The sequence below is a fragment of the Opisthocomus hoazin genome, chromosome 10 (assembly GCF_030867145.1).
Source record: "Opisthocomus hoazin isolate bOpiHoa1 chromosome 10, bOpiHoa1.hap1, whole genome shotgun sequence".
NCBI classification, from domain to species: Eukaryota; Metazoa; Chordata; class Aves; order Opisthocomiformes; family Opisthocomidae; genus Opisthocomus; species Opisthocomus hoazin.
This window is the reverse complement of record NC_134423.1, coordinates 15,890,272-15,916,705: the sequence shown is the minus strand read 5'-3', so window position 1 is coordinate 15,916,705 and position 26,434 is coordinate 15,890,272. Positions and strand designations below refer to the sequence as shown.

Below are 26,434 nucleotides of genomic sequence, written 5' to 3'. Positions count from 1 at the left end.
AAAATAATTTCAGATATACATTTTTAATGCCTGGCACTTCCTCCATAATTCAAAACTGTAACTGGGTTACAACTGCCCTATTCAACCATTTGCTTTCCAGCCCTCCTACTGCTTTTAATTTTCTTTCATATTTTGTGTATTCTTAGGCACACAGTTAACAAGGTTTACTCTAAAGAGACTGTCCACCATGCATTTCTGGCCTCCTCGTCTTAAGTCACAAAATAAACTGTCTTATCCTGGTCATAACTGCTATCAGTTTATACCTCACAGGTTTTTACAGCAGATTCTTTCACATGTAACATTTTTAACAAAAATGAATAATTTACTGGTTCTGAGAACATATTTCCATCTACTCAAAAGGGAGAGCTCTCAATAGTCCAGCTGATTGACATCAAAAGCCACTATGTATTATCTCTCAGTACTGTACCACAGCCCTATGCAGCTTTACATTCCACGTACTCACTTTTCACCATCTCTAAATCAATCTGGAGAAAACCACCTAAACACGAATGAAAGGGAGCCCTTTGACTCTGTTTTATGTTATGAAAAAGCCTGCCTATCTGCTCAGTGACCTAGAAAATAGAAAATAGCCTTAAAGCAGTGAGCAGTTACCTTTGTCAAATATTTGGTCACAGGAGAGTTAAACCACCATTCCTTCTGAGAGTGTGTCACACATTGGAAAGAGGAACCATCATTGCAAACTTCTTTTGCCACATTCTAGCACATTATTCACACTTCATCAGCTCATTTCATTGCAATTAAATTGGTGCAGGCATTCACTTCATTTTACTGATTTTCATTATCAAGGTAACTAAAACAACAGAACTATTTTGGTTTACATTTCTGGTAACTTTGGTAACCACATCATGGTTTGTGGACATTCATTGCTCCCTATGTTTGAAATACGCTTGAGTATTAAAACTATTCTGAGCATATTTGTCCTAAACTTTTCAACTGCTAGAAGACACAGAGTAACCAACTGTGCCTAAAAAGTGCATCTTCTGTAGGAAAATGGATTATGCCTCAGAGGGGATTCTTCTGTCCTTTCTGTATCATATAAGGGGCAAAAAATATTTACATTTTTCTGACAGAGTAGAATTAACGAATCATGTCACGAAGTGCCTCTTGTGAACAGTTCTAATTAACCGGATTCATATAAGAGATATACATGTGGACTATCTTAAATGAAATTTTCCATCTTCAGAGATCACCATTAATACCCGAGTCTAGCACATTTGCAATACACTCAGTACAATAACTGACTATATTGGCTTTTGCTGATCTCCCAGCAAGTGCTATATAACCTCATTTATGTCATTTCAACACTGTGACAGGATTTCAGAATTTGAACCCAAATACTACAGTCCTCTTTTTCTATGAGTTGAAAAACACTCTGATCCCAGGACAATTAGTTACAAGTCTACAAGTTTTTCCTCTTAGCTTCATCTTTAAGGTTTGATTGAATAATGTAACCATGCAGTTGGCAGGTAAAACAGTAAAAGTTCAACACAAGTAACCACATAACTCTGTTGAGATGCATTACAACTGTGATGGGAGCTTTGTTGTGTTTCTACGCCTTACTAAGCAGGCAATAATTCATCGGTAAAATGCACTGTCTCACATCTGACTGAATGCTAGCAGCGTTCCCACTTCCCCTCCCCGCCTCCAGTCAACACACTTCAGAAATGAAATGTTCAGCACTAAGATTAAGTAAGCTTCTCAGGTGGCTTGCAATTACAGTATAACGTTAGGTTTTCATTTTTGGTAATACCATTCAAAGCATGCTCACAGTAGCATCATAAAAATTCATACTAATTAGGTAATAATTAGTGAGACCTAGAGCATATCAGAGGAATTAATAACCAGATGAGAGGTGGGACAGCACGAAGTCAACCTGAGGCCAAAACCACTCCAGCCAGCTACTCATTTTGCCACGAAATACCTCATGTGCTCTTTATTGCTATTAGAACCTGTTTGGAATTTTATTCAGAAGGAAAAAAAAAAAAAAAAAAAAAAAAAAAATCTTTCTCATACAGCTTTAAATCTCCAAAGTGCTACCAAAATGAATTCTTTGATTACTACTGCTGTTTTTAGATTTTTCTGGAAAATTTATCCTCAGAAAAGGATCAAATCCTTCTCCCCCGTCTTCCTCCTCCACAAACACCAACCCCCAATAAACTTTTATAACTATATTGGGCTTGGTGAAACACTGGCACAGGTTGCCCAGAGAAGCTGTGGCTGCCCCCTCTCTGGCAGTGTTCAAGGCCAGGCTGGATGGAGCTCTGAGCAATCTGCTCTAGTGGAAGATGTCCCTGCTCATGGCAGGGGGGTTGGAACCAGATGATCTTTAAGGTCCCTTCCAACCCTTACCATTCAATGATTCCATGATTCTATGATTCATTCCATTAGAGAAATAATGAAAGGAGCGACAGCTAAGTACTTGAGCTGGGTTTCATTCCAAATATTACAAAAAGCAAACGTCCATGCCAATAAATATAAAGCCTCAGAACTTGGGAAAATAATATCTTCTTGAACCTGAAGGTCCAGCAATCACACATTTGTCCAACCCTATGAACTGGAACTGACTAGAACAAGTCACAAAATTGACATCAGAAGATGCAGCTAATGATGCTTAAAATGGTTAAGGAAATAACATTTGAATTGGCCCTTTAAAGGTTAATTGTAGACCTGCCAACCGAGTGACCTACATTTGCCTGGTCAAAGCATCTGTGAGAGGGGGCAGAAGAAATACTTTCAGAAAGGAAACTCTGTTCCGACATTAGATACACTCTTCCTTTCCATTGCTCACAGGCCTAGAAATGCAAACTGACCCTATACAGGGTACAAAGCAGAATAGCAGACTTTCACGTCAGCTGCTGGCAGCAGAATAAAGACCACAAAGCTATAGGCGTGTAAGAAGTTGATGATTTTGGGATTATTTCCTCAGTGCAAATCTTTCCTCTCATTCCTCTTCCAAATACCAAAAGAGATTTAGGGAAGCCCTTTCCTTATTAACATATTTCTTTAATCTTGCACTATTTATGCAAGCCTGCTTTACTTATTCATTATTCTGGTGATAGCTAGATGGATTTTTTTCTTTCTGCTCCTAAGAACCACATACAAAGTACATGTTGTGCTTACAGAAGCAGACACAGAAGTTTTGCTGCTCCACCATGAAAATCCACTTGTAGAGAAAGTGAAGGTGGCAATTGTAAGCATCCTAACACTAAAGCACATCACAGAATCACAGAATAGTAGGGGTTGGAAGGGACCTCTGTGGGTCATCTAGTCCAACCCCCCTGCCGAAGCAGGGTCACCTACAGTAGGCTGCACAGGATCTTGTCCAGGCAGGTCTTGAATATCTCCAGAGAAGGAGACTCCACAACCTCCCTGGGCAGCCTGTTCCCTTCTCTATCACCAAAATAGAGAATTGGAAATGCAACATTTAAGAAGTACTAAAAGCTAGTCCATGAATGATATTTCCTTTCAAGATGTTTTCTCTATTAAAGCATGTTATCCTTTTGCATGCCTTCTTACTTTTCCGTATGTGTCTCTATAAGCATGTCTAAACGCTTTGATTTTTCTTTCACTATCTCCTCATTCCTCTCTATTCTTATTGTATGGTATGCTCCATGCATTTTATCTAGGTGAAATAAAAAACAAGGCTGTGCTAATAGGAACTCAACTCTCCAAAGCTGAGAAGAGCTCCCTTCCTTTGCCAGCAGACAACCCAGAGGACCATCAGCTTCCTTTTTGTGTTTCCAGCCTCATTCCAGTGACCGACTATAATTTCCTAACACATTTCAATTATGCAAGAACTCTACTTAGAGCACTATGATAAAAAGGGGAGCACTAAAACTTTTAAAATTAGGCTTTTAATTGCAGGTACCCCAAATCTCTTCCTGACTGTCATGGGCAGCCCTGGTTTCTAAAGCCTAACTGAATCACAGGTGAACTAACCTTCAAAAGCTGAAAATGTGACTATCCTCTTCACAGACAAGGTATGTCAAAATTTATGATATATAAATTATATTTTCAATTTTGCTAGAGAAACTAAACAGTTCTTTGTCAGCTGCTGGGAAGCAGACAGAGAACTTTTCCACTTGTTGATGATTAATATATTTGGCTGCTTTGAAAGACTGTTATTGCTGTCAAAGTGTATTTGCCTTGGAAGCCATCCAATTTCATCTTACCATGCTATCAAATGGGACCTTATCTCAGTCACAGATGCCCATTCCTCTTTTATTGTTTTATGGAAGTCTATATAAAAGCTGTAATTTTAGCAAAGTCCAGTACAGTAAATAGGAATACCCCAAAAAGTTTCCACTGACTGTACATATTGTGAAAACACAGATGTTATACTTTTTTTAATAGCCTGACACCAATTTTTAATATCACCCATTTAGTGATGTTCTACAGTATAAAAACCATGTCTAGAGTAACTTACGTTTTGAAATCCATTTTCCATATATCTGATGGGACCAGTAATCTCCTTTGTAAAGAAGGTTTGTACTCCGGATTTTGTAAATTAAGAAAAACTATTAGGTTTGTCACTAGTAATTTAATTTTCAAATAACGCTTTTTGTTCTCATTCTATTTTTACAGTCACCACCAAAGAATCTGAAAGTTATGCAATACAACAGGCCTCAAAGCCACCAGGGACCCTCCTAACACAAGATGGAAATAACTTATTACGCAAATAAGATTAAAACACTGACCTTGAATCCACAGTCTTTTGCCAAGGGGCAGTGTGTGTGTGGGTGGAAAATCAACTCTGGTACAGAAGCTTGCACTGTGCTTAGGAAAGCACAAGGATTTTCAAAAGCAAAGGCCTCCATCATACAGGAAAGTGAAGGCATAATGGACATCATGATTATTTTACTATTTCACATGCAAGGCGTTTATTAGGAAATAACACAGCTTCACTTCTGAGCACAGTCAATACTATTTTCTACTCATTATCTTCTCATGATCCAGCCATAGCTGCAGTGCTTGTTTCAAACTGTTCCAGTCTCTCCTGGCCTGCAGAAGCCACGGCAGCAGCAAGGGCTAGCCTGCGGAGACGGAAGCCCAACCGTGCCAGCAGCCTGGCAGCAGGTCTGCAGCAGAGGCCAGGCCAGCTGGGATTCCCTGGGAGACAGAGGGTGCCAAGGGGCTGGAGCAAACAGGCTTTGAATGACTTTGCGCTGCCGGTTCAAGGCCAGCCTTCCAACGTGAGTAATAACTCAGCTATGTACTACAACCTGTATCTGTTACACTGCACAGCTGAGAGCAGAAGTACATTATAATCAATGAATAGGAATAAAGAAAAAAAAAGATTACTTTTGTCTCAATGAAGTCATGTTAACATTGCTACTAAAAACCTGTCTCTGGTGTTCTCTGAATTTTTATAAGCTCCTCAGTCCCACATTGAAGTTGCACTCAGTAGGTCTAGGCTATCTACTTGCACAGGTTGGAAAGAAAGGCAAAGCAGTGATGAAAGGAAATGGCCAGCACCTAGGAAGAGCAACATCTGAAGAGCTGGTCACACTTCTTGAAATATACGCTTCACCAAGACAAACAGGGGGCTAACAGGTTAATTTCTATTTTCAAATATTCTTTTAGATGGAGAAAGTTTCTTACAAAGACTGAAGATTTCTTTATCAGCAGCAACAGAGAGTCCTACTGTCTTATTCCAGTCAGGCTGGAATATTGCCTCAAGGTAACATTCTTTGTTTTGTTTGGGCCAGCAAGATGTCTTTAGAAACGGAATTACAGTTGGCTGCTTCACCTAAGAATTTTAAAGAAGCAGATGATGTGAAGGTGGGTTTTTTGGTTTTGATTTTTGGATTCTTTTTTTGTATGGTTTGTTTAGGGTGTTTTGTTAACTACCCCCCCACCCCCCCAAAACAAAAAAAATTTCTTCATGCATTTCCCAGAAGAGGGCCGAGAGGGAAAGAACTAGAGAACTGCTGGAATACGCACTCAGGAAAGACAGACAGAACGGAGGTGTTCCAGGAGCACTCCCTCCCAGGGGACCTTCATGCCTGTTCTCCTCAGTTTCCAAACTAGAAACACATCTATTTTCCTTTCATACATATATTAAAAAAATCTGATAGACTGGTATCTAGGAAGACAAAAAAGTGTTTCTCCAGAAACTGGAGAATTAATTGGAACTAATTGTAACAGCACAGTTCCACCCAGCCTTAAAGACTGAAGAGCTAGTATTATGAAACTGATAAACATATACAGTGTTTAAAATATTCTATGTATTAAACAACCACATTTTTCAGTTTCATCAACAGCAAATTTACTACAAGAGGTGGTAGAAAACAAAAAAGGGAAAAGAGAAAACAAAAAGCACATAAATAGAAACTCTCTGGAAAATACAAAACAAACCTAGATTTTTGACTACAAAAAAAATGCATGGACAGTTGGCCACTCTTTATGAATAAAGTTTGATGAATCTTTTTTCAACCAATTAAAATCAGAATGTCTGTTGAAGTTAAGAATCCAATTATAGCGCTGTTACTTGTTCTGATTTTTATTATTATGGTGAAGATGGACATGTCAAATGAGAGTGTAGCAGAAAAGGAAAAATATCTCAACAAAACATAAAACAATCTTAAAGGCAAACAAGATAATCTGTCCAGTACAATTGTAGGATAATTATATCTGTCCTTGTGTATTATCATATAATTAGTCAACAGGGAGGATAGCCTTCCACAGAAGATGGTAAGCATTGTAAAAGTCCGTCTTAGTCTTTAATAACTTTTCCATAAGTATTAAAAAATATCAACTCTAATCTGACATGTCATTCTTAAGATACATCACTCATAACAAGAATGAAATGTGCGCATAGACACATACCTCTTTTCTGGCTTGGCGTTCTGCCTCTGGGACTGAGAATGCCTGCTGCCTCTCAATGCTGCTCGGCTCACGTGGCTGTTATTACGGCCTCCAGAAGAAGCAGAGGCCCGAAGGCCAGCCCAAAGCTGCTCTTCATTCCTGTGAAGCGGCACAGATGTACGGATGGCAGAAATGACATGGCCAGGATATGCAGTCAGTGAGTCCTCGCGGTGGCGGGAATTCTGATGAGCAAGAGTTCTCTCTGAGGCCGGGTACTGCCGCCCTGGTCTGCGGTAGCCCCTTTCACGGTAATAGGCTGGGAGGCAAGGCCGCGTTTGCTCCATCACACCACCACTGCAGCTCCGAGAGCAGGCAGACCAGGGGCCCCAACTTCCCCACATGCCTGGGATTCCTGCACTGCTATCCTCAGATGCATCTCTTTGCTCTTCTATCCTCTGGGGAACCTGTAGACACAACAGATTTACTTAGGAACAAGAATACACACTGCAATACCAGAAGAGCGCTAATACTCTTTTTAAGCCACTCACTCTGCAGCCAACAAGTGAAACTGAACAACATAAGAAGTCTTACTCACTCCCTGTCCAAGGGCTACCTATTCTGCCAGCATAGGAGGAGGTCTCCTAGAGCCATCAACCATTCACGCCAAAAGTATTTTTGGACTACCTGGGTAGGAATAGATTTTCCTTAGTTTTCAGCAATGGAAAACATCACGTAATGCAAAGCTCGGAAAAGCAGACATTGAAAATTCTTATAGTATTAGCAAAGTCAGGAAGTAAGGTCATTTTTGGTGACGAACTTGGGTCAACAGATGCTGACTGCTCTCTTCCACTCTGATGCTTCAACAAAAGAGATGGCCAGTGGATGCAATAATATTTCAGGAACTCCCACCTAATCTGGAACTTTTTAGGAAAGCAATAACCTAAGAGGACAGGCTGATTTTCAACCAGCCAAAAATACTGCAATCTTTAACTGTTATGTTACCACTTTTCCCCCACCCCTCATATTAATGCTTCAAGGAGAAGATGACCCACACAATCCTACATTCAGAGAAATCCCCATCAAATTCAGTAAAAGACAGGACAAATTGTGGGTCTCAAGTGTTCAGTGCCACTTAGCCCATATTCACCATTCAGCAGCACAGGGAAAGCAAAACAAAGGACCCCAAAGAGAGGGGGGTTTTCTCTTGAAGGAAGCTAGAAAGGATTAGGAAGGGCAGGGACTGTTACTGTGAGGAGAGCTAACCCCTCAAGCTGTGGCCAGATATTTAAATATCCTGACCTTGTGGTTGGCAAAGTATCAGCACATCCTAGAAGTTAAAACCACCTATCCCCATCTCCCTGTGGATTTGTGCCCCAAGCTTTACCCATTCCTGGAGCTAGATACAGCCAGGATTTCTCAGTGTCTTACACCAGGCAGAGTGCTCAACTTTGTTGCACACAAATTAGATCCCTTTTCACTAAACACATAGTTTTTCTTTTGCCTCCCTTGCTTGACTGGCTGCATCACAAGTTTTCAAAGCAGGCTTCCAATGTCTGATTCTCACAATTATTAATATGCAGAACATTCTTTTAAATGAGCATCCTTTAATAGTTTTTTTATATTCCGGATAACCTTTGCACCAACAAGAACAAGCACACATGCATATCAATTCAATTAGGAAACAAAAAAGGCACTGTCCACAAACAAATGCTTGCCATACCTCTCCAGGCCTATTCAAGTGTGTAGCTACCTCAAAACGAGCTTCAGAAAGACAGCCTTGTGTGTCTGTATGCCACTTCTCCCCCTTCAAAGGATGACCTCCTAAGCATGGTGCTTCCAATTTATAATTTTGCCTCCAACATTGTTGTACAATAGCAAAAGATTAACATCTCCGTACTCTGCCTCTAGTCACAGATAACATGCACTGTCACCAACTGAACTGCAAACAACCCATGCCAGGGAGGATACATTGCTGATCAGCTAGCTAGAACATGGCAGGCTCTGGTGGAATGTGGTCTGCAAACATGGGTTGAATACATCATTACGATATGAAAAAGCCAAGCCAGCGCGGGGTTTATGGTGCTGCTGTATAATAGTCAGTTGCGGTCTACATAATCTGAAACATTTCCCCCCTCGGAGGTTGCTCTCACACTTTCATCACCAACCACAGGAAAAACTGCATTTAATTATAACTTGTGAATAATAAAAAGCACCTGCATTAGTGCGATATTACCCATTTCTCCAACATTATTTGAAAACAGGAGCAGATGTCTCTGTATTTAATATGTCTTTTTTCTATGGGTACCCCATTTTGGCATCAGCCTTTTAAATCAAATAGCCTGTACCACCTAACACCATATAATGTCAAAATTATGAATAACATGCAAGAAGGTCTTGTTTTCTGGCTGTTACATTCGCTTTCACATCCAATAACAGAACACCACTGGCTCAAAATCTGACCAACTAAACAAGCTATTATTTAGTTTGTGATTTTTGCAGTGAATAGTCACTGTCCATACTTACATTGCACATTAACATAGCTCTACCACAGATATAAAATGATAAGAGTTACACAGAGACACTCTTCCAGTCTGACCCTGGTTTGCATTAAAATTTACTTATTATAAAACTAATAGTATTTTTTATCAGACAAGTCAGGTATCATTTGTCTGTAGTATTTATCATTTCTATGGTGGTTCAGTACACATTTTTTTTTTAAAAAAAAAAAGCCAAATACGCTTATGGAGGCAACAACTAAAATCTGTTAGTCTGCAAGCCACTCAAGTCACCACCAACATAAGAAATATTTCATTATACAGAAATAGAAACTGATCTAATAGTGACAAGTGTTGACCTGTTGCAGATAGAACTTTCTGGCTGCCAAACTTCACTGCAGCAAGAATTGCTTCAGATAGAATGATACTTTAAATGACTGAAGGCAATATGAAGTAATTGCACATCCCTTAATCTTCACAGTAAAAGAACTACAGACATAGCACAAGAAGGTTTACTCTAGCTAGTTAAGTAAGAACATAATAATAAAACTAACACTACAATGTCTTATACTGATGTCCAAATTCTTCGATACTACTTAGTTATAAGACAACAAATTTCTGAGATGGGAATTTTCAGTAGTACATCAGGTTATGTACTTTTATTTTTAATTAAGGTCTCCGTTTTCTTACTTTGAGAAAGATGGGGGCTACAGACAAGTCTTTAGAGTAGATTACGTGATTAATGGCATAATCTACTCAGTGAAATCTACTATGAAAGACTTGAGTAAATTGAAGCTGTTTAGCTTAAGGAATGGAAAACATAGGGGGAAATAATGAGTCTTCCAAACAGTTTACATAAATCAACACAAAGAGCTGTTCATTTTCTCTTTGCAGCAAATTGTTCTCTATGTCTCTAGCCAACACACAAGTAATAGGGGATTTACATTTAAGCAGAGGTGATCCAAATTATCTAGTAGGAAAAACTACTTAGTGGAAAGGCAAACAAAGCACAGGAACAGATTGCCCAAGGAGCTCTTGGCACCATGGACACCGATCCCGAGCCTCTGCCAGGAGGCACGAAGGCAGAATGGATCCTTGCCCAGGGCACAGGGTCTGAGCTACAGGACTCATAGGTCACTTCCTAGCCTTCAGGCCTCTGACTTCCAGGCTACTTTGCAGCCAGTAATGAATTCTACCACAGCCCTAGGACATAGCCAAGCAATTACAGGTAGCTACGGGAGACATTTGCAGTATTCCAGAACATCTTAGAAACACCACATATCCAGAGATTCCTGACACTAGGTCCCTCCTCCTCTCCCTTTAAAAATTACCCATGAAACAGCACACATTCTAAAGGGAAGAGCTTGAGCCTGCACAAGTGAAAGCCATACTGAATCTTCCTTGCCAAGTTAAGTCATGAAAGTAATTTCTTTAAGAAAATCACATTGCCTGCAAAAGGGAGAAATCAACTAACCCATTTAATATACTTTCCCATCATTCATGATTGATTCCTTCTCCAAGTGACCTAGTAATAATCATTCTAACTATAAATGCACCATCAAAAAGATTTCTATCTACTGCAAGTGAATCAACAACCAAATATTTTGCTCTACAAATTCAATCTATTTTTCCCCTTAATTTCACCCCACAATTCCAGCCCGGCCTTTCTTTCCTATACATTTTTCAGTTATTTGACAGGACAAGGCTTGTAAGTGAAAGTAATATTTTACTAGGTACAGCTGTATAGTAAACAACGTAAAGACAAGACAAGCTTTCTGGTGTGCAAGCACTTGCAATTTCTACATTTGCACTAACTCCTATCAAGTTGCTATCAAAGATTCTTTAAAACAGAAATTTTCTTCATAATGACTGTTATACACCAAATATTTTCCAATCTGTCACCTTCCTAACAGTGACTGCCAAACAGACTTTTAGAAGGGTAGCTGCAGGATCACTCTTCTTCCTTTACATATCAGCACTCTGCATCCCCTTCTGTCCTTTTCCCCCAGTTTCCTGGTCCATGCAACATGCATTGTATTTCCTTCCTTGGGTTAACTAATCAAGCTAAGACAGACAATTAAAAACATATCATCAGCATCTTCTCTCAAACTGTGTACAACTCCCATAGACTTAAATGCTAACTAGGCATTTATTCTGTTCTGCATACAAAAATGTCAATACTGATTCCATGCAGAACTAAATAAATGCACAGGGAATATTAAAGTCCATGAAATTTAATCCTAAATGCAGAACTAAAAATCCATAACTAGCATTCAACATTACTATGAATTCTAGAGGACCTACAGTGCAATTAAGTTTGTTTGATTTTAAGTATTTCACACACGTTTTACTTATATTCAATGCAACAGACATGAGTATGTAGATTATACAGTTACAAAAACTCTGTATATCATGGGTAATAAAACAAAAAAAACTGAAAACAGAATACTTCAGAAATACTATGTGTCTTGCTTTCTTAATTACATCCACTATTTTTTTATGTCTATGGGGGAGGTGAGGGGGTGGAATCTAACTTTAAATTCTGTCCTTGCTTACTTCCAAATTTCAAGGATTTCAGAAATTTAAAATTATTGTATAGAATTCTAACCCATTTAGTGGCCTTCAGGCAGACTAATTCTCCATTAAATCACTGCATAATACAACAGTCGTCATTCCTGTAGCTTTAGACTTACAACAGGCATTGAACCTTTCGTAACTTTTACTATATTACAACCTTAGATCTTGAATTAAATATGCTACCAGTAGACACAGACTGCATTTTAAATAAAAAAATAGTTTATCTTGAATTCATATATCATATAATTCAGCAATCACTGTGATCCTGAATCAAAAATTCCAGCAAAAACTAGGAGTACACAAGTTATTGAAATACAATGCAAATTTCTAGTACCACCTCTGTCAGAATTTAGAACTAAGATCCTCCTCTCAGGATTTCGTCAGCAGTTGTTGAAACTATACTATGCAAGAAAGTCCCTGAAGAGGAAATATCACTTGAACTGAAAGCCACAAATATTTCAAATTTAACTAGTTCTGCATGAAGACAATGACTGACAACGCAGTAGTGATCTGACAAACATTGATTTCAAATACTGCAGGATACTTCATCCTATTAAACTACAGCTTGCGTACAAATTAACTGTTCAGAAAAGTAGAAAAAAGTGGATAAATCAAAGGCCCATTTAACCCAGCATTATGTTTCTGACTGTGTGGAAAAAGCAAAGGTTTAGGGAACAGTACAAGAACGAGGAAATGTTCAGAGATATTCACAGACCCTCTGCTTCCAGTTAATCAGTAATTTAAGGGCCTCCTTCAGCTAAACACCATATTAAAACCATTTTTCATACCCGCTACTAGACTTAATCTCCACAAATATAACTAATCCCTTTTTCAGCATATTTTTAACTGTGGCTTCCAAAAGATTGTGTGTTTTACTTTGAAAAAGTGCTTTCTTTTCCTCAGGTTAAACATGCAGCTTGACAATTGCACTGTCTCCCCCAAATTTTTTCCTTGTGATAGATGAAGAATGTTCATTCTGTGTTCTCCTTCACCATATCATGACATTTGATTTGAAACCACTAACACAATTCAGTTCCAGGATCTCACTCTGAAATTCAGAAGTTCTGATCTGTTCAGTTGCTTTTTGTAAGGAAAACAGGCCAGAGTTTGGACTGTCCTCATTCCCAGCACCTTTTCCACTCCTACATTTTGACATGGGTGTGCAGTGGTGCATACAGTACTCCAAATGTAAATTAATGATGGACTTCCACAGTAATAATAACCACAATGCTTGGGGACAGTATATACCTTTTAACCACCTACACAATTAAGTAAGCTGCTATAGCCATAGCCAATGTTAGTAAGTATTTTGCAGATACTGAGCATGTTACAGCAGTCCAAATTCCAAACTGAAAAGGGATACAAGACAATCGCAAACTTCAAACCCGGAGATATTTAAGTAAAATCGGACATTTCTGGTTTTTTCCAATTTCAGTTTAGATACAATAATGTTATATTTCACTGATCTAATTTCTAACATGTTATCCAGTAATTCTTTTTCCTGGTTAAATGCCCTGAATATAAATCAATTCATAAACAAATTAACTACAACATATTCCTAATTATACATCTGAAAGGGATGTAACAAACATAAACGTATGTTTTGCAAAGCTTTATAGTATTACTTTCACCCAAAGGCAAAGAAATTGTATCCAAGAGAACATTCTGTCACCTGCCCAGAAAAATGCTACCAATGGTATTCACTCAGTAAACTCATATTCATGTGCTGGATGCAAAGTGGAATTAACAGAAGCCAGCATGCCATTTTTTATTTTAAACTACTAGTATCATATTGTTCTAGGAAGCACAGGACAAAAGAGCCCTAATTCTGTTAATATTCCTCGACACCCTTCAGGCTTTAGGCATTTTTTCATTGTCCCTTCCATGGTCGTCCTTCTCATTACGCCACACATGATAACCCATGCTATGACACCAAACTGTCACCATCATTATTAAAAGAATGTCATGGCACTTGGAAAACTTGACCTCTTACTTCTTCCATTACACCTCCTTTATTTTATAGTTCTGACTGATTGAAGATTTCGCTAGGGCCAGCACGTCACAAAAAATGTGCACGCAGCTTTTATTTCAGCCAGGCTCAGCCTGACTGAGGATTCCAAAAGAGAGTATAATAAAATTAAAACACATATGTCATATTTGGGATGAGATGAACACAGTATTCTTCCTGAACATTCACCATTTTATTATATAATTGATCAATGATCAGTCACACAAAGTAAGACCTAGTCTTTGCCCTATTAAAATTTCAAGAGTGTAAAAATAAAAGCAGGCGGACTCACCAAATCGAGAACTGAACTGCAGTTCAGAGCAGAGCATGCCAAATTTTGAATGGGCTGAGGAAATTATAGTTTAGTTTTAGAACCTGTTCAAGTGTAACATTGTATTTCCCTGCCAGTGTTGTAAACACATCTATGGAACTGGTTTAATTCTTGCACCAGTCTAAGCACCTTAAAGGAATATTCTTCCATTATTAGCTCAAGATGATTTCCAATAAAGGCCATACCTATATAGCCACGACTATTTCCCAGCAGAAAGTCTTTACAGTCCATTTTATAGATGTTCATTTGCAACAACTATTTTTTTTATGCCTCTTACAAGAAACATGTGGAACATTGGTAGTTTGATAAAAAACAATCTACCAAAAAACCCCTAAAACTTGCAGATAACTTCTCAGACCTCTCAAGGCTAGCCGAAAAATGGAGCAGAGGCCAAACAAAACATCATGACACAATGTGTACATGTCTGCCTGGTTAGTATGCTCAGTTATTTTAATCCATCAGTGCCTTTTGGAAGCCTTTAATCAGAGATGTAGTAAACCGTTTGAATTTTACAGTACGTGGTAAGTGTAAATATTACCAGCTTAAACGATTTGGGTTTCCGTTCTTTGTATAAAAACTCTGTCTGAACATCTGTGCCTGTGAAGATTAAAGGACTAAAAAGCCTGGAAATAGAAGACCTTTGTATTCACAAATCACTGAAGGGAGTTACAATGCCTGGAAAGCTTAACTGCCCCTTCAACCAACTTTGACCACATCTAAAGAAACTCTAACATTAATTAAACAGTCTAGAAAGTAAACAGCCCTGAAAAAAAGTTCAGAAAAGGTTTTGTGCCAACAGAGCTTGAAGCTTCCCCCAAGTTTGGCTAGTTTTTTTCACACCAAGACCACCTCCATTGCTCTCTGTGAGCCTAGTGTTTTAAGCAAGAGGTTTCTTTCCATTTTTCTGTGACACCATTAAGTACTTTCAAGTAAACAGATGGCTCACTCCTGACGTCACTTCTACCAGTTATATATAATCACTCCTTATCTGCTGTATGATTGCTTCTGATTTACAGTAAGGTAAAGATGATAAGCATCAGGCCCTCACTATACCACAATTTAGGCTTTCTTATTTTAATAAACTATTTCCTCATCATTGACCATCTATCATCTGTGTCCCAACTAACTCAGCTTGTGCTAACCTAGGCCTTTTCCAGGTAAATCACTGTCAGATGTGACAAAGCTGTTGCCATTCTATCATATTTCTACACTTAGAAAAATTATTTGGGATCCACATGAGGTGGAAATATAGATTTTCTTTATCCAGTAATTGACATAACACCTCTCAAGACTGCTCAGTGATTCATCTGCCCATCACTCCAGAAGAAGAGAGGACAATAGGAAGCAACATTCCCTAACAGAAGAACTCCTCTGTGAATTCAAAAATCTTCTCATCTTTATCATCGCTCTGATCCGAAGCCTGGGACAGAACTAGCATGAAATATTGCTGAAGGAAGAGGAGAAGCTTATCCATGACCTCGTAAGCTCACCTGCTCTGGAATCCACCTGGAACAAAGATCCTTTCATTTTTCCCAGAGAAACACAGAATGAGCTTTAAGTCCTTCATGCTCCAAGCTTAGTCATCAGTATTATTTAATTAAAAAAAAAAAAAATAATAATCAGGGTCCATGATAAAGCTGGTTAAAAATAACAAAACCATTGGCCTTGATTTTTTCAAGAGTACATCTGCATGAAATAACGTATCCTTATTCTGTCTCCTTTCCCCAAACAAAGAACAACTTTATTTCCTAACCATTTTAATCCACAACATCAAGGACAGGGAATTACTAACAATGCAGAGATAGTAAGAAATTTCTTTCAGCTGTTTTTCTAAACGTTCTAATGCACTAAAAGGATAATTTTAAAGGAAAAGTCTTGGCCTGGACTAAATCATCTTTCCTGTTTCCTAAAGATCACTGTAATTAGAATAGCAACACCATTAGCTAGAAAAGCTCTATTTTACCAAATATATTTGGTAAATATTTTTCAATGACTGCAACAGCGTGTGTATCTATAAGGCTAGAGTCAACAGACTGTGCTGACAGCAAGTGGATATACTGAGCACTGGAAAACTACAAGAGGAATATGGACTACATTTCAGTTGGTAGTGTTTTATGGAAATGATGTGTATGAACATACAATAATAATGGACAGCAGTTATCTTACAAACAAGAAAACATTACAAGAAAAAAAGTGATACCTGCAAACACTGGTTGCAAGGAACAACTACACAGCAGCTGTATGCAGATACGTTGTGACTAGGCTGCCTTAATAAAATTCAGTTTAGTGTGTGCAGCACAGCAGGACAGAACCACAGTAACTTTGTAGCAGGCCTGTTCCAAAGAGCTGAGTTCCAGCTCAGCAAGTCCTGACAAAGTATACATTTCAGTCACTGTTGCCCTTAGGGCAGAGCTTCACCCTACCTGAACTGCAAGGAAGAACACAGCCTTCTGTTACATGCTTCTGCTTCTCAGGTTATGGAAAAGCAAGGTGGTGACCAGCTGTGCTGGAGATCCCATGGTACTCCTAGAACTATTAGGCATTAGCCCTGGTGTCTTGGCCAAAAGCCAAGCTTAGCTATTAACTACTTTGTCTAACTCCCATTTCCTCCGGTGTTTCAAGGATACAGTAGACTTGCTTCATGCTTCACAGAATCAGAGAATCACAGAATCACAGAATGGTAGAGGTTGGAAGGGACCTCTGTGGGTCATCTAGTCCAACCCTCCTGCCGAAGCAGGGTCACCTACAGTAGGCTGTAGAGGACCTTGTCCAGGTGGGTCTGGAATATCTCCGGAGAAGGAGACTCCACAACCTCCCTGGGCAGCCTGTTCCAGTGCTCCGTCACCCTCAGAGGGAAGAAGTTCTTCCTCATGTTCAGATGGAACTTCCTGTGCTTCAGTTTGTGCCCATTGCCCCTTGTCCTGTCGCTGGGCACCACTGAAAACAGTCTGGCCCCATCCTCCTGACACCCACCCTTCAGATATTTGTAAGTACATATTAGGTCACCTCGCAGCCTTCTCTTCTTCAGGCTGAACAAGCCCAGCTCCCTCAGCCTCTCCTCATAGGAGAGATGTTCCAGTCCCCTCACCATCCTTGTAGCCCTCCACATTTGACTATTATAGCGTGTTCAGATTTTTTAGGCAGATGTATCCATTTTAGCTAACAGAACAGTGACTTTTGTGGGGTGTGGTAGGGTAAAAGAACAATGGAAATGAAGAAACGTTGCCTTTCACTGTCACTGTTACAATACAAATGAAGGTGTAAGATCACATTTATACATACAACTTCCTATACAAATCCTGAAAATGATACCATAGTGAGATTTAGTAACCAAATTCTTATCACTTGAAATAGTACTCTTAAAGTTATCACCCTCTCTATACACTTTCCCTCTACATTCCCACTTAGGTCTCCGTCATCCTCTTTCTACAGCCCAGTAGAAGGAATCATTTCCAGCATCTTAAGCCCTTTGCAGTAGTGCAGCATACTGGAGCAAGCAAGCAAGATTGCCAGGGAAAGCAAAGATGGAAAGACAGAAAGAAAAAAAGAAATCAGTGGCCTACTTGATTTTTTTCCAAGGCAGAGGAGAGCAAGACCAAAAAATAGTCTCCTTGCTTTTGCCCCTCAAAGTAGTAGTCCAGTTAACCTAAGAATATGCCAGAGTGCACTTAAGTCTTAGCAGTCCATTTTACTTGTCACATATAAATGTTTCATTCCCAGGACAAACTTCCAGGGAGATACATGACTGCCCAGAAAAATGTCTATCCGACAGCAAACAAATGTAGATGTGAAACTTCAAAAACTCTCGAGAGGGACATGGGCTCCGGCAAGCGGGAGAGATGCAGTATTTTTAATCATCTTGTCCTGAAGCAAAGGGAAAGCGCATAGATCCTCATGGTCAATTCACACTGACAGATTTATTTGTTTAAAATAACTTCTGATAAGCTCTTAATTCAATTTCATGTATTCTGCCAATGCAATCAGTGCTGTTATGTGGAGGGTTTAAGGAGAAAAAGGAAAACAGAGGCAACTCAGAAATTACTTCTTCTAGAGGTAAGGAAAATTTCTGTGCCTACTGAAAATAAACAAAAAAATACCAACCCACCCCTCCAACCAAACCAGAAAATCTTACCCTCTCCAAAAACCAGTACACTACAGATAGGAAAGCTGCTCTGAAGTAGACAGTAATAGTAGAAATTCCATTTTATGAAAAGAATTGCTATTTGAGTAATGATGGGATTTAGCCATTACATTTCATGGCTGCCCAGGCACACTGCCACAAGTAACTGAACTGCTGTAACAGCTCACCATGACCAAATGAGGGACCTCAGCTGCCTTTCTGTTCCCACTGTTCCTCTCTTTTCCTTCAGCTTCTCCTCCTGATCCTGTTCCTTATTGTCCTGACTTAGCAGTGATGACCCTTCAACAACCATATTCAAATCCGACATGGGGGGAGTAGAACCACCAAAAAAACCCAACAACACACATCTTAAAGCATATTCACCTCAAAATTCTGTGGGGAGTATAGTTACATTCATTTGATACGTAGCTGCTTTTCATAGACATGTGTCTGATAGCAAAAGATAACACCCAGTCTATATCTTCTTTTAGAGCCAGCATAAAAAAACAACACTAAGCCCAAACAGGCTCAAAATTCTTCAACAACGTTGCAGTGCCCCAATGAAATGCTTGTAAAAATAAATCCTGACACTTCTTCCATACATTGAAAATTACTTTGTTAAGATACTGTACCTCCACTGAAGTCAATACTAATCTACAACTGAGTGACAAAGCACAAATTCAAAGTAACTCCATCGCTTCAGTCCTACTATTTAATGCTATAACAGAAACAAGATGTTAAAACAAAGCAATATTTACATCAGAAATTTTATTTGGACAAACTGTACTACTATTTACGTTACAAATTTTACTAAAATAAACTAGGCATAAATATAGCTACAGCTTACTTTCTTAACACAGCAACATACGATTAGTTAAAAATCCACCCAGGAATGACTTCTGAAAAGTTGGGAATACAGACTTCAGTGGTCATCTGAGAGAAGGACTGTTATGTTTCAGAGTTTAGCCTTCTGTTCATCACAGTATGACACTTATCAGATAAGGTTAAATAATATTTATTCAATAAAATAAGCAAAGAGAGGGAGGACAGAGAGCTTGACTGCATGATGAGCAGCAAGAGGGCTGTTCATATGGCTGGTACTGATGGACAAGGAAAGTTAATTGTTCAAATATTAAGAAAGATTTCATTTCAAACAGTTTCATACAGCTTGGTTGATTTTTAAATGCAAGTAGTCATTATTTGGTTTCACATAACGATTCCTCCTTTTTTGCTAATACTGATGAGTATTTTGGCCTTATGGAGTAGTACATTTAATATTTAGAAATTATATACTATGAATGAGGAATAAGTAAGTTAAATCACGAAAAAAAACCAACCTCCAAGAAGCTACTGACCAACACTACAACCCTTGTCTTCAGCAAGAAACCATAAAAGTCTTTGCGTAGGAATTTTTATTTCTATCTAATGAACATACCACGTTTAATGTATTTGTATTACTGTCCAAAAGGCGACAAGATTAACAAACAGAACAGTAACCGTAAGCTTAGATGTAGGAAGATGTAAAGATGCTTTGTTTTCAGTTTTTGTGCACTTCTGACAGGAGTGACAGCATTGTTTCAAAGTAAGCAAGCACAAAAGCTACTTCAATATAAAATTCAGGTAGTTACATATTTCTGAAACTAGAAATTCTGTATTGATCAACTCTGACTTTGTATGACAGACAAGCCTCCAAGACTTTAATTCCAAAATTATAAAATCTAAAAGCAGAAAACATTGCCCAGTCAAATGTTTTCCCCAAAAAAAGTATCTTCTTACTAGCTAGTATTCAGAACATTTTTAATTTAATAGCTAAGCTTAAGTTTCCCCAGAGTAACAGAAGAAGGGGAACTGAAATGGAATAGTATTGCATTTAGTCTGGGTATGGGGGTCAGGGGGCTCATGAAAGCAGAAGAGTTACAGAACAAACTGCAACTGAGAAAAAATAAATAAAAAAACCTTTCCCATTTGGTCCTATCATCCCCCCAGGTCTGAAATCCACTATCTGCACTTCACTGCTATGGAAGTAATTCGGCTAACAGTCCCCAGGCTGTCATGGCAGCAATGGGTTTGTGTGTGTGTGAGGAAAGCAACCAGCTGAGCTCTGTTCTTCCAGATTTTGTTGATGAAATTTCCCTTAAAATAAAAAATTTAAAATTGCTGCTTGATAAGATAAACTTTTTTCTTCATGTTAAAGTCCTAAACATACACCACTAAGTCAAGAGTAGCTAAATGATACCTTAAGTAGTTCTACTATACTGAAGCTACTTTAAGTAGTTCTGATATACTGAAGCTAAATAACAACTCTGACAAGGAGGAGTTAGGAAACTACAAACAGATTTTTGTTCAAAAATCTACATTATGTCAGCCTCTCTGAAAGTACTATGACTTTAAACATGGATTACAAAAAAAGAAGAAACAAAAGATTAAAATCTAGCAAGATTTTAAAACAAACAGAAAATAGTATTTCCTGATGTTAAGTGTTCTCCAGTCCTAAAAATACAACATCTCAGCTGAACTGTGGGTGTCCAGATGCAGTTACAACTAGATTTCCATCAACTGCTTTGTGGAATGTCCCAGGTTTTATTTCATTTTCCCAAAAGTTTGAGTGTAAGAAAAAAATCTAGACTATTTGGAAATATTTTATTGAATTACTCAGCCAAATACCCAAGTCCAATTCTATGCTTTTATTTCCCTGTCCATAGCTTTCAGAGCAAAAAAAACTGTATGTAGGATGCACAAGACAGAATCCAAACACTCTCCAACACTGCACGTTCAAGCATCAATTGCGCACACTTGCTTAACTTCAAGCTGCAAAATAAACATCCAGTAAGGATTGGGGTATAAGCTAATGTTTTATTAGAATTCAGCTCCAGTTACTCAGTTTCCACACACTGTACCCTCTGAGTGTGTATATGAAAGTTACCAAACACCACTTTTGTTATTCACTACATTGTTAAAATGATACATTGTTCATCAAATCCTTCCCTCCTCCTCCTCCTCCTCTACAAAACTGATCTCCTCTCACATAGAAGGAACTCTGCCAAACATCAGAGATCTGCACAGAAATACATAGGAGATGCTGGCTAGGGATGCCAGCTAACACACGTCCAGGTTACTGCATAAAAAGAATGGGAACAACTTCCAGAGCTACAAAGCTGAGAACTCGCACTCAGTTGGAAACACACCTGACTTGGTCTTCAGAGCTATTAACAGCCCCTCTTGTCTGGAGCCGATAGGTGGGTCAGAGGTTTCTGAAAAGTTTAATAAATACAGACGTCCAGTCTAAACACAGTTTGGCATGAACAGAATCCCCTCCCCTAGTGTAAGAGCTGAGAATGACAGACAGCCTTGGAGCCTCTCTTGTTTTCAGTAAAAAGAACAGCTCCAAGGTGGTTACCATGCCCCTTAGCACCATGCCTTCAGTCCCCTCAACTAGTACAGAAGACACTCCAGACCCATGGCATTTCTTATTCAACTGAAAACAAAGAATCTGATTTTATCAAACTTAATTCCGGAGCTTCACAGAATGAAGCAATTGTTTCTCTGTCTTACTCTATTTTAGTTAGTAGATTTTTTCCCCTGAGGCCATTTAGAAGCTGGATTGCAGCATCTCTCCACTGTCAATATTACAAAAGAATGTCTAATTAGACAGAGTACTGAAAACAGAGCAGCAGCATGACCATCTCAACTGCAACAAAATAAAAGAGATCTAAAATAGGGAAAAATACTATGTTGTGCTCAGGTTTAGAATAGAGCACTAGGGCAGCTTCAGAAATGCTGCAGACTGGACCGTACCAGTCTCAGACTGCATCATTACCGACCTCATTTAACTTGTCTTACAACTAGGCTGCACAAAGAATTGAACATGACAGCTACGTTCTTCAGGATCTATGACTGTCAGACAGCTTCAGGTTTCTAGCCCATACCTATGGAGCTATTGTCCAAATACTTTTTTGCCCTAAAGACAGTGCATGTGCACATAAAAAAAGGAAATCCTACAAACTTGTCTTTCATCTCCTTTACAAAGTATAGTTTAAAAAAAAAAAAATGCATCTTTCATTATTATTTAAAAATCTATAGTAAAAAGCAAACTTTTTAAAAATAGGTTATTTGATAATTAAACAATAATTAAACAGTTGTGTTAAGAGATGAGAACAACATCGACATAAGGTCACAGCCCACAAGGAGACAGAAGAGCATTCAAGGGGTCTCCCCTCAGGTCTCTGGTAGAATCAGCAATACCTGCACAACACTCCTGACAAACATTTCTCCAACACTTTCACAGAGACTTCCATCATGGAAATTCTACACGTTATCCAGTCAATATGATCTATTATTCTTTATATCCTTACTGTGAGAAATTTTTTCTAATATCAAATCTAAGTTTCCCTTGCCCCAGTTTAAATCCATTTCTTCTCACCTACTCCACCAGAGACAGAAAGAACAGCCTTCTCTTTAGCACTCCAAAGTATCTGGAGATTATATCTGCCGCTCCCAACAGTCTTCTAATCTTCAGACTAAACAACCTGAATTCATTCAAACTCCCCTCAGAGGTAAGATTTTAAAACCTCTTGAGGATAATCACTCCTGCCCTCTGTTTCTCTCCAAATTATCCACTACTTTCCTGAACTGCAGTGCAAAACCCTAAGTATTCCAGCTGAGATCTCACTGATGCCTAGTAGGATGGAGGGTGTGCAGGCTGCAAGCCTTCTTAGGCATGCCAATGTCTATGATGAGTGAACCATTCATGAGAGCACGACAGGAAAGTTCATCAGTTTCCAGCTCTGATCTCGAACAATGTAACTCTACCAACAGTGTGCTTTGGGTCCAACTTCTTTTTCATACATCTCCATCTCTGTAAGAGAAAGAGCTACCTACGAGCAACTGGATGCTTCTGGTGATCACTCCACGTTTAAGCGCTGCTCTCACTGACACAAATTCTTCTTCCCCTTCGTCTTCCATGATGAAAATACTCCAAAGTTTGGGTAAGCTGCCATGGACCTATTTGTGACCTACAACACTCCATACAATTACTCAGCTAATTAACCATGATGAGCCTCTTTTACCCAAGTATATAGTTATATATTAAAAAAAAAAAAATACACACAAAACAAAAGCCACATTATTCCCAGAACTTTATTTAGATTGCATAGCTTTACACATCTTACTCTAATGTTTTCTACATTTACCTGTAAGTATACAAAATCTAAATATTTCTAACGCTTACCTTTCTGTGTTCAGTTGAAGGCTGTGGGACAACAAACTGAAATCCCAGCACTGCTAGGGAACTGAGAAGTCTGAAAAAGTAAATAGTGAAATGGAAGATATAATTACCACTAATACAAATCACACATCTACAACCGAGCTTCATATTGTGAGAACTGATTTAGACTCTCAAATACCATTACCAACCAAAGCAGACTCACTAAACTGTATGAAACGTTCTTATGACATTCTCTTCACAGCAGGCAGCACCAGATACATACATGTATTTGTCTATCTATAAGGCAAAAGTGCACCAAGTAGAATCCATTGATAGTATTCACATAACTTTATGTTTAAAGTAAAGTATTCTTGGCAGCGCATATTTTAACACCTCAGCATTTGGTGTCAAACTGACATAAGCTTTGCAAATTTTCTAAAGGGTTAAGTAAGAAATCACTCATTTGTGGACTAAGTCTGCTGCTAGCTCTGGCTCCTCATTTTACAGATGAACACTCCACCTCCAGTACACAGGAAACAGGCAAAGAATCACCATGATTTTGCAGCAAACAGGTTCTTCCCCAGCTGCCTAACACTTGTGGAAATTGAATAACCTAATGGGCACAGAAGATGGAAAGTGGAGGACACAGCTCACCAGAGACTCAGGATAAGCAGCCAAGCATCACCCCAGTCCCCACATCTTCAATCTGAAAGGAGGTATAATGGGAACTAAGCCCAAACAAACTTTGTTCTGTCAAGCCTCACCACCGTAATGACTCCTAGGAGCCTGTTACAAGTTAGGCTCAGTCAGCTCAGTCTTTTGTTTGCTATAATTTGCACTGGGAACTGGTTCGCCCCCTTCTAGCAAGCCCCTTCATCAAAAAACACAGAAAGGTATGAGAAGCAGGATCAAGATATACCAGGAGTTTGACTTTTCAGTCTACTAAGAGTTTGCTTCAGACCCTCTATAAAGGGGAAAGCTGCTAATGATTTGCTGAATTTCAGTGCCGAAGTAAAAGTGATGGATTTGGACACAAAACCCGTCTGCAAACTAACGGACCAGACAAAATCCAGCTGTGCTTCCTACTCACGTTTCCTTCCTTTGCTCCCTATACAGTAACCCTTTAAATATTTCTCATTGTTTCAGGTATTTTCAGAGACACACCTCCTAAACAGAAAGAGGTTTTTTTCATAACTAAGCATTTCATTACTCTCAGTCCAAATATTCATCTACTAGGGAGAATGTTTTTCTTGAGTTTTCTGTGTTTGTTCTCGCTAAAATACTGCAAAAGGAATGGTTAGGTAAGTACTGATTGCATACAGCCTATCGTCACCTCATCACCATAGTCTATGCCCCTCTCTCTCAAAGCAATAAACAATTCAAAGGCAAGGAAAAGTCATTACTTCTTTACTGTCACATCAATTTAGAAAAAAACAATTAAAGCCCTTTAAGAGTCCATTAGAACAAAGTATTATATTTCACAAAGCTATCATTTGTGATAAAACAAAACACAGAGGAGGTGGCTGAAATCAGAGGCAGTGTAAGGCACTATAAAGAAACCACAGTAAGAGTCAAAATGTGCAGTTCAGAACAAGGCCAAATAACATACTGGGGGATGGAAGCCAAAGGCATGAACGAAGAAACTGATTTGCCAATCACACCTGAAATCAAAGGTAAAAATAGAAACAGAAGTCAGACTTCCAAACTGCAAAATGACAGCATCAAGCCTGTCTTTAGCTGACCTGCATATCCCTTTTTCAAGTGCTCACGTGCTCTCCCAACTATTCTCAATGAAAATGTGACAAGCTTCTATGTAGGCAGAGTGCAGTCTCTGACAGGCCCAGCCTACACCCTCTGCAAACTACATTTAAATTCCTTTTCAGAATCTTCCTACCTGCTCCCTATCAGAGCACATGAAAGAAAGCTCAAACTTTGCATAAGGAAATTAATGCTTTCATCCTCAACAGGACAGGATTTTTCTGATCAGTCTGAAGGACTACAAATCTCCATGTGTAAATTCTTCTGAAATCACACACAAGGTTGCAAGTTCTGAACTGAGAACTGTAATCTTCAAAGGAAATTACTTACCAGATTAAAGTTTTCAGTTCTAAAATGCAAACTTTTAGTATATGTGCAATTACTGCGTGCCAAGATTTTCCTGACCATTCTTTAACAAGGTTGCACTGTAATCATCATCTGTATGTACATGCTCAAGGACAATGAAGCTAGTTTTTAAGTTCAATTCTGTATCTGCAATTGGATCTCTTGGAAACAATGGTATCAACCTACTATTTCAAACACACAGGAAATCTGCCAGGAATGCTTAAGCTACCCTGAGGTAAGCTGCTAGCTTCAAATCGGTGTGAGGCAATTTAATTTTTTTAATGTTATTTCCCTCAGTAGCTTGCTTTGGCTAACTTCTCTGGATTAGGCTTTTTTATTTGTCATCCTTGACTAACATTGGGCCTCCCAAGCTACAAAAAAAAGGCTTCTCCAATTTCAGTGGGTTTGTTTCAGGTATTCTTACTGTGCAGAAAAACCAAAAAGAACAAGTGCTCCTCAAAATAAGGCAAAACTTTTCAACTATACATGAACAGGTCAGGTACCAATTGCAGCTAAGTGATGGCTGTTTAACTCAGGCCACTATGTAAGAACCTTGCTGGTAAAGCCCATGCTGTCACAATTATGGCACTACATGGCCCCTAGCACCTAGTTTAAAGCAAAGTCAGGCTTTAAACTGTCAGTCTATCCAAGTTCCAAAGAGCAAACTTGCCCACTGTCTTTTACTGGCAATACCAATTTCTGTTTAACTGGGGGGGGCACAGAGCAAAGCAAAGCGGTATTAGCTCTGTTGTAGAAGTAACAAGACAAA

At 38.8% G+C, this 26,434-nt stretch overlaps 1 protein-coding gene across 1 annotated transcript in view; it reads right to left on the bottom strand.

Moving 5' to 3' along the window:
- THSD4 (thrombospondin type 1 domain containing 4) overlaps positions 1 to 26,434 on the bottom strand; it is a 346,319-nt gene that overhangs the window by 296,894 nt on the left and 22,991 nt on the right. The window contains exons 3-4 of the mRNA XM_075431701.1: positions 23,587 to 23,656; positions 6,850 to 7,292 (exon numbers count right to left, since the gene is read on the bottom strand). Of these exons, the coding sequence (XP_075287816.1) occupies positions 6,850 to 7,292; positions 23,587 to 23,656 (513 nt within the window). The remainder of the gene's footprint in view (positions 1 to 6,849; positions 7,293 to 23,586; positions 23,657 to 26,434) is intronic.